At 43.7% G+C, this 18,116-nt stretch overlaps 1 protein-coding gene across 1 annotated transcript; it reads left to right on the top strand.

Annotated features, from left to right (window-relative positions):
* Positions 1-5,900: 5,900 nt before the first annotated feature.
* LOC118089428 (membrane-spanning 4-domains subfamily A member 15) lies at positions 5,901-17,692 on the top strand. Its single transcript, XM_035124081.2, has 7 exons — positions 5,901-6,112; positions 9,572-9,744; positions 9,942-10,061; positions 11,773-11,829; positions 12,871-13,023; positions 14,371-14,490; positions 14,906-17,692. The coding sequence occupies exons 2-7, from the start codon at positions 9,574-9,576 to the stop codon at positions 14,912-14,914; spliced, it is 630 nt and encodes a 209-aa protein (XP_034979972.1). The 5' UTR covers positions 5,901-6,112; positions 9,572-9,573; the 3' UTR covers positions 14,915-17,692.
* The last annotated feature ends 424 nt before the right edge of the window (positions 17,693-18,116 follow it).

Raw genomic sequence — 18,116 nt, 5'->3', positions numbered from 1 at the left:
AGCTTAGTAGATCTCCCCACAGGTTGCCACCATTTCTCAAAGGTGGGTTCCGAACATGGCGCTCTTGTGTGAAGTCAAGGAATGCTTGCCAGGTATTGTAGAGATTAAAGGGCTTCAAATTCCGCTTGGCCAGATCCTCATGTACCATGAATCAATGTTCAGGTGCTCCATTGTGCACCAATACCAGGCTCCATGTGTGCTGCAACTAAAAGAAAGGCCAACATTCCTTGCAGTGAAGCTGTGAATCTGAAGCATAAAAAATTCCAAGTAGGATGAGATCGGCGGACATCTGGAAATTAATACTGAATTCAACTCCCCAGTAAATTGAGGACCAAAAGGGTTGAACTGCTTTGCATGAGCACCACATGTGGAAATATGACCCAGCTTCCCCCACATCCTGACCACCAATCAGCTGAGGTGCCTGGGCTTATATGTAAGAAATTTGAACAAGAGTAAGGTGTCATCTATGTAATAATTTTAATGATGACACTCTCAGCTGGGCAAACGCCAATTTCAAAGGTATTTTGGACCAGAGTGCATTTCATTTGGCATTGGGATGTTCCATAGGGACATCTGCTTCCCCTGGGATTTTTGCAGCTGTGAGATTACCAAACTCAGTTTCAATTATAGGGTTGCCAGACTCAATAGAGGGCAGGACTTCTGTGCCTTTAATTGCCCTGCTCTCTTGAGTCTGGAAACCTTAAAGAGAAACCAGCAGACCCATTGTTTAATTTCCAAGCAAAGGGTCTGCTGGTTTCTCTTTAAGGTTTCCAGACTCAAAAGAGAGCAGGACAATTAAAGGCACAGAAGTCCTGTCCTCTATTGAGTCTGGCAACCCTATTAAATTAACACCTTGTATATAACAGATACCAAACCTTTAGATATGGTGGAAGGATTAGCTACATTTTGAGGATAAAGTTGCTTGACTTTGGAGTGATCTTGATGCAGTTGTTGCAGCTCTGGTGGAAGTACCCAGTGCAAGAAGCAATGATGTGATGTGGGATCAGTTTCAGCTGAAACAGTCCGGTGCCCTCTTAAATCTTGCCTTTCCTGGCTTCTGAAACCCCCCCTAGCAGTGGGGATCTAGTAGGGTCCAGAGCATGGTTAGTGCTTCATTGCATGCAGGGATGGTCCTGCTGCTTTCAAACAGGTGGTGCTTTGAAATAAATAAACTTTACAAAGAGAGAAAAACCTGTTTCGCTGTTTAACCGCAACCCATCCAATAGTTTTGCTTCTGTGAATTTTGAAACGCTATTTTTGGAACAGGAAGCTGAAAGCTAGAAGCAAGTGAACTCAACAGCTACATAAATCACGTTCGTCAGGGTGGTTGGAACAGTGCAAGAGGAATGGAACACCACAGCAGAAAGTGGAAACCATAATCAGTAGACCAAGCCACTGTGCTTTAGCACAAAGCCCAGAGCATGGCAAGCAGAGTTTCAAATGCACAAAACGAAGAGGAGTTGGTTGCAAGCCACCCCCAGAGTTCTCAAGCACACAGCTCTCTGGCTTCTTGGTCCTGCAATTGGACTCCTGGAGGAATTTTTTTTTAAAGGTGCCCACCAGGGCAGACATCATCAGAAAAAAGGTTTCAAAACAAACATTATACCCAACTGAGCATTGTGATGCCCCATGATAGAACGACTGCAGCCGTTAGTGGTTGTTTACATGGAGAACTCACAGTCTGAGTAGGGGTGGTGTTCTCTCTCTCTTTAATGTGAGATACTCTAGTGAGCAAGAGAGAGAGAAAATAGTTTTGCATCCTTATTCCCATAGCAAATTAACAACAAGAAAAAACCGTTCTAATTGTTTCTGGAATGGGGGGTGGGGAGGCATTCAATATAAGCCACCTTTCTAAGCCTATCCAAATGGACCTAGCAGGAGAATAAATGCTGCTTCCTACAGGTAAGTCTGCTTACTCTGAGTGTAGACTGTGGTGCTGTGCCCATGGTAATATATATCTCAGCACCAATGACTTTCACCATCACCATAATTTTTTATGAGTTTTGGCCATAGGTTATAATTTAGTAAATAAGTTTACAGAAACAACTGGAAACCATAAAGGATTTCTGTCTGCCCTATTGAGGACCAGAACATCATAGCTGCCAAGTTTTCCCTTTTCTCGGGAGGAAGCCTATTCAGCATAAGGGAAAATCCCTTAAAAAAAGGAATAACTTGGCAGCTGTGCAGAACATTTTGATTCACATTTCTGTCCCTGCAAAAAACAAAGCTGCCTTTCTGCAACAACTTGCTGGGGTTTTATTGCTAAAATATATAAATTGTTACTAGGGTGGCATACTAAGGATGAAGAAGTTAAATCAGTAACGATACAATGGGCACAACATCCAATTTTCATCTTGGGAAAAGTTATGGAGGGATGACTTAAAATTTCCAGCATGCTGTGTGTTGAAGGAGAACTATATGAAAATGATTTATCGGTGGTATTTAACACCTACAAAATTAGCTAAGATGTATAGAACTGCTTCTAATGTATGTTGGAAATGTAAGGAGAAAGCAGGCACATTCTACCACATGTGGTGGACATGCAATATAACAAAAGCATTCTGGGAAATGATATATAATGAGTTGGGGGGAAATGTTTAAAACAACATTTGTGGGAAAACCAGACACTTTTTAAATAGAAATTTTAGGTGCGGAGATACCAAAGGAGCAGAGACGATTATTTATATATGTGACCAGAGTTGAATGGCTGATGAAAATGATGGACTACGCCGAAATGGTGAAATTGACCAGGAAAATCAGAAACCAGGAAGAGAAGAACTTTAAGAAGGAATGGGGGGAAATTATATTGTACTTAAGAGAACAAGTAATGTTTGTAATGTACTAAAAACTAAGGTAAAAGGGAATTAAATAAGAAAAATAGAGAAAATTAGTGTAGTAGTGGGAAAAGATTGAAAATGGTAACCATGGAAGGGTGGAGGGGAGTCAAAGGATTCAGGGAATCCTAAATGATGATGATGTTTAATGTTTGAATTTAAATTTGCAATGTAAAACTCAATAAAAAATATTTTAAAAAAAGAATAAAACTTACTCAGCTTAATAATACACAGCACAATCATAACAGCCCCCCACATTTAGGCCATAGATTATTTAATGGCTGAAGGCCTGGATAAAGAGAAATGTTTTCACCTGATACCTAATATATTTATGTATCCACTATATCCTCTGCCTTATCTTTATGTAAGCAAACTGCTTAGAGGGGTGTTTTTCTACAGCATAGATTTTCTTGATTATTTTGAAGATCAACAATCTTGTTAAATAAAATAAAGGAAAAGAAATGAGTACAAATGCTCAACAAACAGGTCATCTGAAGAAGCACTCTACATGAACCTGAAAACAATTCAGTGTTTGTTCAGTACAAACTTTTCCCATTGTCACTAAATACTTGGAAGAAGTAACCACCTTCTCCTTTCTTGTGGTTTCTTCTCTTCCGTAAGTTTCACCATCCTGCCCCCATCTGAATTACATCTAATGATTTCTAAGAAAAGAAGTGAAAAGGAAAGCAAGTGATTTGAAGCCCTTCACTTCCGCCTGGGACAGTTTTGAAAGAATCAACTTTGCAATGTGTACTCAGTAATCCAGCAGAGAGAACTGCTGCTTGGCAAGACGGTCCTCCTTTTCCTTCTCCTGACACATATATGGAGGGGGGAGCAAGCAATTGGCCAGTTTAGTATTTTTATTTATTTACTTGATTCAGGGGGGCTTCCCTGGCTACGTCCATGTCCTGACACCTGTATCCCTGTGCATAATGGATATTGGGGAAAAGGTTGCAGCAGAAAGAAGGCCTCAAATCAAGGACAACCCATCAGAATTAGCAACCACAAGAGGAACACAGTAACAGTGGATTTAAAGAACGTTGCAAAGGATTCTGGGAAACACATTTAGCAAGCTGAATGCCTTGCGTCTTTTTCAGAATGAGGATCAGAAACTTGCTTATTGTTTCACTTCCCCTCTCTCTCCCTTCTCACTCCTTCTTTTTGTACATTTCTTACGAAATCGCTGGATTTAACCCTGACTTCCCTCTTAATGACTATTCCTTTCCAACTCTCCTCTTTTGTTGCACTATCTGCCATATTGATGTGGCTGAGTGTGGGTGCCGGCACACATATGCAACCATGTGAGAATATATAGATCTAGGCATGTTTTACCGGTACTCCCAAGTAAGTCCTTACTTTCTCCTGTAGGGCTTACACCCTAGGAAATGTAGTTAGGATATATTCCATTAAACAGATTAATTATATTTCTTTTTGCCTCTGGTAACGACACACACGATGTAACAGGCTGTATGTAACAGTATAACTTCTATTTCAAAAGACAATTCAACATATCATGTCACAATATGTAATTCCATAGACCAAATTATCGTATGAGCGGAACATATTCTGAGAGATTAAAGTCCAGCAGATTGATCAGGAGATAGAGTCTTATTCAGTTCTTATACAGTGGTACCTCTGGTTACAAACGCTTCAGGTTACAGACTCCGCTAACCTGGAAGTAGTACCTCAGGTTAAGAACTTTGCTTCAGGATGAGAACAGAAATCGCACGGCAGCGGTGCGGTGGCAGCGGGAGACCCCAGTAGCTAAAGTGGTACCTCAGGTTAAGAACAGTTTCAGGTTAAGAACGGACTTCCAGAACGAATTACTGTAAGTTCTTAACCAGATGTACCACTGTATTAGCAATAACCACGATGTGGAACGCTTAAATCAGTCATGTAGTGTTCGACGTGTCGATGTTTTTGAGAATTCTAGCGTTCCTTGTAAGTAGGTATCAGATGAAAAACTTGAAAGTATGGCACATGCAGAAAATAAGACAAGGATTCCAGGATAATTCCTTGTTCCGCCCAACCAGGCTTCGTCAGTCGTGTATACTCTGGATTATATAAACGAACATAATGTAATATAATTTTATACAAAACTAAGTAACATAACATAAACATTAAACAATAAATTTACATACCACATTCTTGTGTACTGGAAACATGGAACATAATGGATTCAGTCATCACAATAACTGACCAGAATTTTCTTTATATAAAGAGAGGCAATATTGACTCCAACTGTTCCTAAAAATGAGCACTTGCACATATCATAGAATCATAGAATTGTCCCTTGGAAGATACTCACGAGGGTCGTCTAGCCCAACCCCCTGCAATGCAGGAATCTTTTGCAAACGTGGGGCTTGAACCCACAACCCTGAAATTAAGAGTCTCATGCTCTACCCCCTAAGCTGTAAATAAATATATCTTATTTTGTCCTCTTCTTTGGTGATCTTTAAGTGGTCCTCCTATCCTCTACTTGAGCCCTTAAGTAGCACTGAATCATTCGCCATTTTTGCTGTGTTTTCTCTCTCTCCCCCCCCCCCGCTTCATTTTTGCCTTCCTCTGAATTTCTAGGGTGTCTCTTTCCTTTTTTCCATGGCTTGAGCAATCCTTACATGACATAAAGCATAAAGAATTTATTCTTTCGGTCACAGACCAGCTTACAAAATCAGAAGAATCATAAAAAATCATAAAACACAAAGATAATACACTAAAATTTACGCAGCAGGAACAATACACACATATATATGTATACAGCAACATTTAAAATGAATAAATTGACTTCAATAATGTACGAAAAGCATTTTGAACACCCTAAAAACACCATTTGCGCACCTTTATCAATGCTAATAATGTTGCCTGCTACCGGTAAGGTTGCGTCCCTCTCTTTTTCCTCACTTTATCCCTCTCCAAGCCCCCGATTTTGACAATGCTGTAATTGTAACGGTTCTGGCAGGTAGGCAAGAATGTGTTTACTGCACAAGAAGAACTCCGGGAGCAGAAAGACAGTTCACGAACGCCATCTATCAGCTCCATTCTGCCCCCTGCTGGATCCTGGCCATTCGTTTCCAGGCAGGAGGCGCAAGCTAAGCTCTCTAGTCTAGATCTCTAGGAGGATCCCTCGCGACCATTTGCACGAGAGACACCAAGAGAGAAGCAGAGGCGGTAAACATTATCCAGACACGGATCCTGGCTTCCACTGACGCGCCTTCCAAAAGGGCGAGACCAACCTTTGCAAACCCCGCATTTTGCAGGCGAGCACGACTTCATCGCTGGTGAGCTTGTCCTCCTGTTTGCATCCCCTGCTCCAACATGAGCGTGCTTTTTGGGGTTGGGGGAGGAAAGAGTGGCAGGTGGGGGGTAAATCTGCAGCTTAGTGGAAACCCCAAGGCAGGAGGGAAGCGTGTGCATCAGATACAGTTGAGGAAACGTTCCCCGCCCTAAAAAGAAGAAAACCCACAGGAGAATTTGACAGCTCGTGAGAGAATCAATTTCCGTCTTTGATCAACGTTGCCTTTAAAAAAAAAAAAAGGCTGCTCCACATTTGCTTCGGAAGCAGCCAAAGGGGTTGCGGCAGCTTAAAGACTAGTAACAAATGTATTCTGGCAGAAGCTTTCGTGGGCTAGAGTCCATTCATAGGATTCGTGAAGTGTTCTGCGTAGTACATGGGGGAAGATTATAACAGTGAGGTCACAGAGAAATGCGAGGCTGGCAGTCCAAATAGGGATAATTACGTTGTTAACCGTGGCCATTCACAAAACAGTTGTTGATGTTAATGCATTATCTCGACATGGACAAACTAATTAATCACAGGCAGTTGTTTTAATGAAAAAACAATATTAAACAGCATTAAACCTCTAAATGACCTGTTGCCTCTCTCTGCAATTCCTTTGTTCAAGGACGGACACTTTAAAATCAGTTACAAAATGGTTGAAATGCCCAACCCCAACCCCAGTTTTTAGATATTGCCACTACTGATGTCAGAACTGTGTGTTCTTTTGCTTGGAGACTGGCCTGTTTGTCTTATGCAGAATGCAAAAGGGTATTTGCTTCTGTGCTGATTCTCTGTTTGCTTTTGTCCAGTTTCCTAACAGACCCCTTGTCAAATCACCCTCCTTTTATGCCATGTCTTAGTGACCTCATATAATTTGGAGCATGGGTCTTTGACAGGTGGGTTGTTGTCATAACCCATAACCTCAGTCTGAGGAGGCCTGCGCCAAAGAGATCAATGCCTTTTTAAAATGTTGCTTAAAACACAGAGGAAGACGGAGAGAGTAGAAGAGCGACTCAAGAGTGTCAGCATTTTGTACCAGAATTTTAGCGTTGTGCATTTAGGCTGTGTACACATTACCAGCTTAAAACAACACCCTTCTTTAGGTGGTTTTCCCCTCCCCCAATTCTGATCTAAGCAGGTTTGAGGGGAAATGCATCAAAATGTAAATATTTCATTTAACAAAGGGCAGGATAGCTGTGGACTTTGGTTAATGTTGTGTGCCTGTCACTTTCCAAATCAGCAGGGGTGGTATATACTGGATGCAGTGTGCACACAGTCTTAAAGTTCTCTGTAGACCTGCACATTTTGCTTTTATCACCATAAGTGAAAGGGTAACAGACTTTTTAAAACAAATGAAAGCTGAATATTCAGGCGGAAGATCAGCATATCCAACAAGAAGCCAGGTGCAGGGGGGTCTTAGCCATAGAGGCTAGTGGCATGGGGAACCACGACGCCAAGTTCTGGAGGGCGCCAGGGAAGAGGTGGAGGCTGGACGCGGCGCCTCCCGGCATCAGCTTGCCACCCTTGTCCGCCTCCGCCATGCCCGGAGCCTCCTCCCTGCCAGAGGAGCCGCCCTCCAGCCCTGCCTCACCCGCCATGCCTTGCTGCGCGGCGCCCGGAGCCTCCGTCCCGCTGGAGAAGCTGCCCTCCAGCTGCTGCCCGCCTGGAGGGAAACATGGGGGTGGGGGGTGGGTGCTGGAGGGATCCGTGCACCACGGCGCCAGATAAGCACCCTGGCCAGGTGTGCGCTTCTGACCCCCATCCTGGCCACTCTTTCTTGGTCGCCCTGACGGATGACCTTGGTGGGAGAGAGTCAGGGAGTGTGACCCTGTTGTTCCCACAACCCATCTCTCAACTGCCTTTTGATACCATAGCTGCAATATTGGTGCTGCATAGATATCACTGAAGGTAGCTGATGCACAATGTTTCATGCATGCGCATTACTGTGGAAGTTGTCCTTACGAAGAAGGCTTTTGTGGCAGCAACAATGGCAGGAAGAAATCTATAAATTGGTCCCCTTAAGATGTCACAGGAGTCTGCTTGCTCCATCAGCATTATTTCTTTAATGCCACTCATGCAATTGCCAACGTGTGCAAATGGCTCCTCTGTCGGCTAGGGCTAGGCCCTTGGTGTGATGACGCTGCTCTTTTTCTCTTTCCTAACTTGTTGTTCTTAAATAATATGTTACCATCCCCTCTGGAACAAATTGAGCAATCCCATGTAGAATATGAGGCAATAGGGAGGAATTAGTTATCTTGATAGTTTTTGACCACCATTGTGGTTTTCAGTGAAACCAGAGAATGTTCATGGGGTTAGCAGGGAGAGAGAGCACCAGTCAGCCAGTGTGGTGTAGTGGTTAAGAGCAGTGGACTCATAATCTGGTGAACCGGGTTCGCGTCCCCGCTCCTCCACACGCAGCTGCTGGGTGACCTTGGGCTAGTCACACTTCTTTGAAGTCTCTCAGCCCCACTCACCTCACAGGGTGTTTGTTGTGGGGGAGGAAGGGAAAGGAGAATGTTAGCCGCTTTGAGACTCCTTAGGGTAGTGATAAAGGGGATATCAAATCCAAACTTGCAGCCCATATTTGGCCAGAGAAGGGGCTTCCAAGTATACTGGCAGGAGGTCTTCCTTTGAAGGATATCATTTCATGGACCCTTTGGTTGGAAGAGATCCTGGAAACAGTGTCCGAAGCTGAGAAGTGAGAATAAAACTGGAGCCTATTCAGCCTTTGTTAAAATGCTAAGCAGGAACTGCTCTTGCTAATACTGGTGAGAAGGGAGGCTTCTTAAGTTTTTAGCGCATCTTGGAGAGGAGACAACATAGGAAACTCGTCACAATTCTTGTATATAAAATGATGCTCTCCAGAGTGACAGCGGTGGAGCCATATAGCTCAGGGCTTTAATCAGTTTGAGAGTTTGCAGGTATTAATGAACAGAGCCGGGAAGATACTGCCTCCTTTTAGGTAAAGAGTAGCCCTCCACTCGTGAGTGCTACCAGTGCATCCTGCGACAAAATGTCGCAGTGCAGAGTGCTCGTAGTCAAGGTGCCAGCCACACCCTTTTTCAGGATGCTGCATTCTGTCTCACCTGCCGACACCCAGGTAACATTCTGTGTCCACTGGGTCTGCTTAGTCCTCCTTTGGCTGGTCATTTTGGGGGCATGGGGGAGCAAGGGGTCCTTATTAGAGTTTTTTGTGCTTCTGCAAACCTCGAGGTTCCCTTAAGCCTCCAGCTTTTTTGTGAATAGTACCATCTAGGCCACTTAAGTATAGGAACTTGGAGAATGAGTTGCCTAATATGTATGGAACGTAGCTCCCACTGCAGACTGGTGGTGCCAGGAGAGAAGGGGCATGGCGTCGTTCTGTAGAGAGCACATATGTGCATGTCATGACCAGCCTCTGGGTCCAGCTTGTTCTGTTCATCCCCTGCTTACTAAGTTCATTATCCTCTCTTTTGTCCAGAAATGTCCACCACTGTGACAGAATGCGGAAATGTGAGGATCATCTCAAAAGTCGTTCAGCCAGGCCAGCAGGAAGCAGGCACAGCAAATACGTCAGGAACTACTGTCACTGTATCGCACGGTGCACCAACCTATAGCAAAACCACCAAGAATATGCTTCCCAAGGCCCTTGGGGTAAGGTTCTGTAGGCTTGTCAAACTAGCCCAAATCCTGGACGGACCCAATGTTCTGTCTCTATAAGGTAGCTTTCTATGTTCCTGATAGTGATGAGGGAGGTGATTGGAAACAGAACAATGTGGAGAAGAAGGGTGGTGGTGAAGCTGGCAAGGGTTATAGCATTTGTCCACAATATCATTGTTCTTTCTCCCCAGACTGTGCAGATCGTTGTGGGGGCTATAGAGATATGTTTTGGAGTTGCCCTGACAGCAGCACAAGAAGATTCAAAGACCCTGACTGTGAAGAGTGGGGTCTACTTCTGGTTCGGGATCTTGGTAAGCAGACTTTGGCTGGGAGGCTTGGAGGCTCATTCACCTACCAAAGCTTCTGGGAAGGCCTCTCTAATTTTAGACACAGAGGCCTAGAGCCACAAAGAGGTTGAATCCTAAATCAAGGTAACCATTTCCCATTGGGGTATCCATATTGGTGTGTTGTAGCGAAAACAACAACGAATAGTGCAGTACCTTAAAAGGCTAACAGAAATATTGTGGCAGAAGCTTTTGTGGGTTACAATCCACAAAAGCTTCTGCCATAATAAATTGTTGGTCCTTGAGGGGAAACAAGGCATGAGGTACTCAACACCCCTGCCTGTGGCCTGCCTGATTATCGTCTTCCAAAGCAACTACTGTACTCTATTCCCAACTAAAGAATGGAAAGTGAAATACTGGTGGACAACAAAAGAGGTTTAAAGACGCTCTCAAGGCAAATCTTTAAAAATGTAGTATAAGCACTGATAACTGGGAAACACGGGCCTGCGAGCACTCCAATTGGAGAACAGCCTTTACCAAAGGTGTAGTGGACTTTGAAAAAGCATGAACTCAGGGCGAAAAGGAGAAACAGGCTAAGAGGAAGGCATGTTTGGCAAACCCTCACTGTGATCAAATCCTGCCCAGAAACTTATGTATCCACTGTGGAAGGACATGTGGATCCAGAATTGGCCTCCACACAGACTCACTGTTAAGACCATTTTCATGCAAGACATGGGCGTACCCAGGATCAAAACTAGGGGGGGAGGCAACGCCAACCACGCCCCCCCCGATTGGCTGGCTGGCTGGCGATGACGTGGCCAGGATCCCCCAGGAGGCGTGGTCAACATCCACGCCCCCCCGAGGGGAGGGGGCTGTTTCCAGCCGGAGCCACCTGCACTTGCACTTCTGCCTCGCCCGCTCCTTTACCGGCAGCGGTGACTAAAACAAGGCAGCTGTGCTCGCTGTGACTTGAAGGAGTGTGAGCTGAAGTTAGCCCAGGTCCAGGTCCAGGTTTCCCTCGACGGAGGCAGCTTTGCTGCCGCTGCTGCCACTTCGCTTTAGCTGAGCAGGCCAAGGCGGAGCACAGCTGGCAGCGTCCCTGCCTGTCGTGCCGTGCTCTCCAGCTGCCCGCTGTGCCTGGCCCTGCCTGGCAGGGCGCCGGACCATGGCGGCTGGTATAGTTAAGATGACCCTGCCTGCTGCGGCAAGATCGTGTACCTGACCGAGACGGTGAACTGCCTTGACAACAGCGTGCGCCACGAGCTGTTTTATACCACCCCCCTTTTGCTTCTAGGGGGCAGCTGCCCCCCTGCCCCGCGCTGGGTACGCCCATGATGCAAGACAATCTTACTTGACTACGAGTGATTGCCAAAGAAGAAAATTCAACACCCCTGCCTGTGGTCTGCCCAAGTGTTTGTTCTGCTGCAAATCTATTTGGGGAGATGCCATTCTGTCTAATAGGTACTTGCATCTTCTTCACATACAACAATGTGTTTGTTTAGTACTCAAGTTTGGGACTCTTTACAGAGGTGGCTTTTGAGTTGGTTCACATCTTACTAACCTCAGTTGGTAATGTAAGAAAGCCTCTGGTTGGAGTGAGCTTAGGAGGTGGTGGGGTTAGAGAAGGTTTTGGCCTTTCTGACCAATGCAACCTGACTTGTGAGTCTCTGTGCTCTAGTTTCTGTATGGAATGAGACTCAGCCTGCTGATTGTTCTTGGTTTTTCCTTCCCTGTGCAGCTCCTGGTCTCTGGGTCATTGTTGGTGGAAATGGAGAAAAGAGATCTTCAATGGCTCGTAAAATTTCTCCCAAGTATCTTTTTCAAAAAATTGACATAATAAAGGTGTGTCTAAAGCTGTTGCCAATACGTCTTCAGGGTTGTTTGCTCAGCTGTACTGTACAACCATACAGATCCCTGGTTTGTTCTGGCCAAGGCCTTGAGAAGACAAAGCTCAAATAAAGACAAATTGTTGTAATGGAAGCAAGGTGAAGTTGCTGAGAGATGGTCAGGTTATTTTCGTAGGATATGTGAGTCAGTTTAATAATTCTCTAATACAGTGGTACCTCGGATTAAGAATTTAATTCGTTCTGGAGGTCCGTTCTTAACCTGAAACTGTTCTTAACCTGAGGTATCACTTTAGCTAATGGGGCCTCCCGCTGCCGCCATGCCACCACTGTACAATTTCTGTTCTCATCCTTAAGCAAAGTTCTTAACCCGAGGTACTATTTCTGGGTTAGCGGAGTCTGTAACCTGAAGCATCTGTAATCTGAAGTGTCTGTAATCCAAGGTACCACTGTACAATCATAATGTCTACATTGTTGTGAGAAAGGCCAGATTTGGGACATTCACTGCAATCTATCATAGGCAATCTGCCTCGCACCAGGGTGAGGAAGCTGTAGTCCTGCAAATGTTCTTGGACTACAACTCCCAACATCCCTGACCATTGGCCGTTTGGGTTGGGGCTGATGGGAGTAACGACATCTGGAGGGCCACAGCTTCTCCACCTGTGGTCTAAAAGAAACTTGTGAATATTGGCAACCAAGAAAGCAAACGTCTAGAGCAAGCATCCCCAAATCTGGCCCTCCAGATGTTTTGGGACTACAATTCCCATCGTCCCTGTTAGCTAGGGATGATGGGAGTTGTAGTCCCAAAACATCTGGAGGGGCGAGTTTGGGGATGCCTGTTCTAGAGCAAAGGGATCGCTCAGGAATGCATATGTAGGGCTCCAAAGAAATCAAGACTGTAAATTCTGAGACCAACTATAGATGATTACTTGTCAGAGACATGGAAGTAATGTAATAGAGCAACTCTTAATTTATTTTGTTTCAATGTATAGGTGAAAGCTTGCTCCGCTGCCAACTTGCTAGTTTGTGTTGCTGCATTGGTTGCTGTAATCCTTCATAGTACTGAGATTGCACAAACCCATCAACAAGGAGACTTGTGTCATGATTCTGATATGCGTTATGGTTATTGCTCCAATTCTATTCAGGTAAGCTTTCCCCCTATGTCTTCATGTGCATGTAGCAGCAGTCTATAATTTGCTTAAAGTGGTCTGATTCAGCAAAGGCTTCAGGCATCTAGAGACTCTTCAGAACTGTTTTATGCCTAAATGAAATAATTCTGCCTTACCATTGGCTTTGTTGTTGTTTAGTCGTTTAGTCGTGTCCGACTCTTCGTGACCCCATGGACCATAGCACGCCAGGCACTCCTGTCTTGCACTGCCTCCCGCAGTTTGGTCAAGCTCATGTTCGTAGCTTCGAGAACCATTGGCTTATAGGAAGACAAAAATAGCCAATTCACAATTGAGAGGCTCTACTAACCCTCACAAGACATTGTCAGTGACCAACAAGGAGCATAAAGACATCCTGTATGGTGTCTCTGCCATTCAAGAGTGGGGATAATGTGATATCCCCTTTCCCTCTGATGTTTACAAATGTATGTGAGATACTTTTGTGAAAGAGAAAAATAAGAAGGGAGAGAGATAGACTCTAGACTGGGAATCTGTGGTGCAATTTAAGACAAAATAACGGAAGGGCTTGAATCGTGCTAAAAACTCCCAGTGGATCAAAATTTATTTTGTATTTTATTTCCCTAGTCACTCTAGGCGGCTTCCAACAGAACAGAACATTAAAATGCAATAATCTATTAAACATTAAAACCTTCCCGAAACAGGGCTGCCTTAAGATGTCTTCTGAAAGTTTGGTAGTTGTTTTTCTCTTTGACATCTGGTGGGAGGGCGTTCCAAAGGGGGGTGCCACTACTGAGAAGGCCCTCTGCCTGGTTCCCTGTAACTTTTTGGCCTACAACTCCCATGATCCCTAGCTAGCAGGACCAGTGGCCAGGGATGATGGGAATTGTAGTCTCAAAACATCTGGAGGGCCGAGTTTGAGGTTTGTCTAGAACAAACATTTAATGGAAAGTAATGAAAAACAGTGTGCACACAACACTAGGCGCAATCCATTATCTATCCCGTCCTTTCTTATGATGCACTTTGTATGCATTTTTCACCGCAAACCAGCTTCAATTGAGAAAAAGGACAACCTGGCGGTGTTTTAAACTAGTCATGTGTACACAGCCTAAGTCAACCTTTCAACTGTTAGGCTTCAGCATGAAGACCCTCTTTAGATTTGTTCACCTTGCTGCCCCTGGAGGATTTCATGTACCTTCTTCAGAATCTTTCAAAGTGGTGTTACTGAAAGAGACATCGCAGGACTTAGCTGCTTTGGAAGGTTAACTCTTGTACGTCCAAGCGATGGGTTTTTTTTTATATTGCGCTTTCAATTCTGGAGCTGTATAAATAGCAACCCGTGCAACTGTTTATTGCCTTTTCCCACAGACGCTGATATATGGTCTGAATGCGGTGTTTATCATCTTTTCAGTCCTTGAACTGTCCATAGCTGTCGCTGCCCTGGTAGTTGGATTCAGATCTTCACAACAACAACTCTATCGGCAGATGGTGAGGATGAATCCCTGCCCTTTTTCCATCACAGGTTTGCTGTGGCTGGGACAAACCCAGCCCTAAATCAACAGCGTTCTTCACTCAGCTATGTGAAAAGAAAACCATAAGCTTGGTAGTAGCCTGCAAATTTCAAATGTGTTCTCTCCCCTCTCCCTGACATGGCTTTGAGTCATGCCCTTTCCCCATCAAAAACTGAACAGAATCTGATCTCAATGAAATAATTTCATTTTTTTGTGATCCTCACTTTCCCTCTTTGCAGGGATTTCAGTGGTACCTGGCTCTCGCCTGAAAGGGCTGGCTCCTACATTTCTCTTAGAATAATGGAAGGAGGCAAAAGTTGTGTCTGGGTAGAGGATGGGTCAAGCTTGCAGAGAACAATTACCAGCTTTGCTCTTCTGCTTGTTTTTTCCAGGCATTGTGATAAGGCTTCTCCTGGCACTTCTTGTCACACCATTTGCAGCAATTATAGAGGTCTCTCTTGCTTAGAGCTACACAGCTATGAACTTCTTTCAGATACTTCACCTTTTCCAAGATGGACTGCAGGAATCCTGCTAATCTCTTGCCTGGCTTTCTTTAGAAAGAGAAAACAAACTATAAACTTGCTTGTGACTCTCCTCTATGGGTCCTGCCACATAAGCTGAAAAGAAGCTTTTCCAAATCCAAGACTTCTCTTCTTCACTTTTGTGCATTATCAAGAAAGGGAAATCCCTGTACCTTTTTAAAAGTTTACATTTTGGGCCTTTCCTGTCTGTTCCTGGAAGACCACAGTCTGATCTCTAAATTCTCCTGGGTTTGGTGATGAGAGAGCCCAAACAGATTGCCTGTGCTTATTCCAACATGAAATTTAGGTTTGTGGTAATGAAATGGACACTGTGATGCTGATGAGACTCATATAAATACACACTATATTGGAAGGGAAAGTGCTGTAAATTTTTCAAGAAAATATCTAGCTCTTTGAGCCAGTTAAAAAACTGCTTGTGGATCTTTCTGCAGGGAAAACTGATGTGGGTTTTTAATGAATGCACAACACATATTCTTCCACAGGAACAGTTCACATTAAATCAAGCATTCTCATACTGGAAAACATTTCATCAGCATCTTAGCCTGTCTGCAACCAGGGAAGAAAGGTAGATTAAGTCTATCCCTTCCACTCTTCAGGTTGCCCTGGTACCCTAATGCAGCAATCTTGTACACACCTGGGAATACATCACGTTGAACCCAATTGATCTTACCTCTAAATGCATACAATTGCACTTAATGCTGCAATCTTATGGACACTTAATCTCAGAATAAATACCAATGAAGAATGTGACTTCTTTCTGAGTGTATAGAATTGGGGGCATTTAAGGGAAGAACACAGTGTTCTCTTTTACCTCTCCAGAGCACAATCAGACTTTCTGATGGGCTTCTAAGCCACTGCATGCAAATGGCTCAGTCCCTGGCATCTCCAGACAGAGACTACTGTCCGAAACCTTGATAATCTGCTCTCAGTCGCTTTAGACAGTACTGAGCTGGAAAGGTCAACATTCTGACTGGTATGAAAAAGCTTCCAGTCTTCCTACATGTTGGTTCCCCTTGGTTCCCATAGCGATGTTTCTTAGACAGCTGAAAATCTGCCTGAGAAAATTCACTAGAGGTAAGATTACGATAGCTCAGCTCTACTGTAACTTGGAGACAGTTACTTCATGAAAGTACTTGAAGGAGATGCTGTTAAAAAATGTTATGCAGAAACCTCATCTGGAGGCTTAAAGGTTGGTATTTGAAAGAGAGAGAGATCTGCTTAAATTTGTTTACTTTTGTTACACTATAAAAAGGGATGGGATCAAAGAGTAGTAAGATGCATTGATGATGTGTTGCATTTGTAACAACTGAGATGTTGACCAAAGTGTAATAGGTAGGACAGTGTGACAGATTCCATATTCATAGCAAGCAAACAAGTTTGTCAAAGCTTGTCCACATTGTGATATCATACAGTATAATTTCCAGAGGCAGAAAAAAATGTTTAAACCTTTGTGGGCCAGTTTGGGCAATCAGCAGAATGAAGCAAAAAGCCTGTTTCTGGGGGACAAGCTTGAATAGTTCTTCCTAAGGTGCTAGTTTTGTAGTTGCAAGGAATTGTTCAACTTGGGGAGCATTTGAGAACGCCAGTGCTATCACCACTCGACATCCTAAAAGCATACCTACCAGGTAGGGAACACGTAGCGCTGTGGTCTAAACCACTGAGCCTCTTCAGGTTGCTGATCGGAAGGTTGGCGGTTCAAATCCCTGCAACAGGGTGAGCTCTTGTTGCGCTGTCCTAGCTCCTGCCAACCTAGCAGTTCAAAAGCACACCAGTGGAAGTAGATAAATAGATACCTCTGTGACTAGAAGGTATATGGCGTTTCTGTGCTCTCTGGCTTCCGTCATTGTAGAGGTATAGTTGTGCTTGCCACATGACCTGGAAAGCTGTCTATAGACAAACACTGGCTCCCTCGGCCTGAAAGCAAGAAGAGTGCCACACCCTATAGTCACATTTGACTGGACTTACTGGTAGCTGTCCAGGGGTCCTTTACCTTTTTTACCTACCAGGGTAGGCTTTATTACTTGATTTCTCAATGAATTCACAGTGCTGGATATAGGCAGGCCATCCTCTCAGACATATTATTGTTATTGAAAAAAGAGCCCAGAGTCCATATAATGACTGTACACACTTTAGGAGGCATTATTATTTTTATTTATTGAATTTATATACTGCCCTATACCCGGAGATCTCAGGGCAGTTCACAGAACAAAATCAAAATATAAAACCACAAAATATATGATCAAAATTAAAACAGCCCATGCATTAGTTTTTCTATTGTTATCATTTTTTTATAGCAGTGAAACTAAAGAGCACACACTTGTTTTAACAGAAAATGTAACCAGGTATATAAAGATGAACTGTTGCATTCATTTAAAATATGTATGGAAATAAGCTCCTCTTCTAAACTACTGCACATATATATTTTTGGATAAATATATTGCTGGCATTGTGTGTTTATCAGAATCTTTTTGTGCCTAGTCCAAATCAACTTTCTAATTTTTTATATATAGTTTTTATATATCTCAGGTCTGATTATCGAATTGAATGTTGTTATACATCACCTGCCATGTGCCTTCTGCATTCAGACTAAAATATATTTGTCATTTGGTGTGTGAAGTGGTTTGCTAATAAATTTCAATGCTTCTCCGTGATTTGTTCTTTTATGGATGCTCGTGTGCAGGTTCTGCTACTTCCTTCTGTGGTGTTCAGACCTATAAATGAAATGTTTATGATTAAAATTAGTGCTGCTGAGAGCTACAGTGAAAACTTTAGCTTACAGTCTCCACTCCTTTTTATCCTAAAATAAAACAACTTGTAGATTGCAGCCAAATTTCCTTTTAATAAATAAATCACAACAGTCCCTTTAAGACAGTATGCATACAAGGGTTATCTAGTCCAACCCCTGCAATGCACTGGCGGATGTGAGTGTGTGCCAGTCATCAAGGGCTTGCTTGCTTGTCTGTCTGTCTGTCTGTCTGTCTGTCTGTCATTTCAACGCGCTGCAAGGTGAACTTTCAACCCTTTTGAGTTTCATGTATTTCCGCTGCTGTTGCCCCGCATG

The sequence above is a fragment of the Zootoca vivipara genome, chromosome 1, assembly GCF_963506605.1.
Source record: "Zootoca vivipara chromosome 1, rZooViv1.1, whole genome shotgun sequence".
NCBI classification, from domain to species: domain Eukaryota; kingdom Metazoa; phylum Chordata; class Lepidosauria; order Squamata; family Lacertidae; genus Zootoca; species Zootoca vivipara.
The sequence above is the reverse complement of the archived record's forward strand: the minus strand, read 5'-3'. Positions and strand labels throughout refer to the sequence as shown.

Excerpts from the sequence above, each read along its gene's own strand:
- LOC118089428 (XM_035124081.2), top strand. The coding sequence starts at position 9,574 with ATGTCCACCACTGTGACAGAATGCGGAAATGTGAGGATCATCTCAAAA. Across the intron at positions 10,062-11,772 it reads ACTTCTGGTTCGGGATCTTG|CTCCTGGTCTCTGGGTCATT; the intron begins GTAAGCAGACTT and ends TTCCCTGTGCAG. Across the intron at positions 13,024-14,370 it reads ATTGCTCCAATTCTATTCAG|ACGCTGATATATGGTCTGAA; the intron begins GTAAGCTTTCCC and ends CTTTTCCCACAG.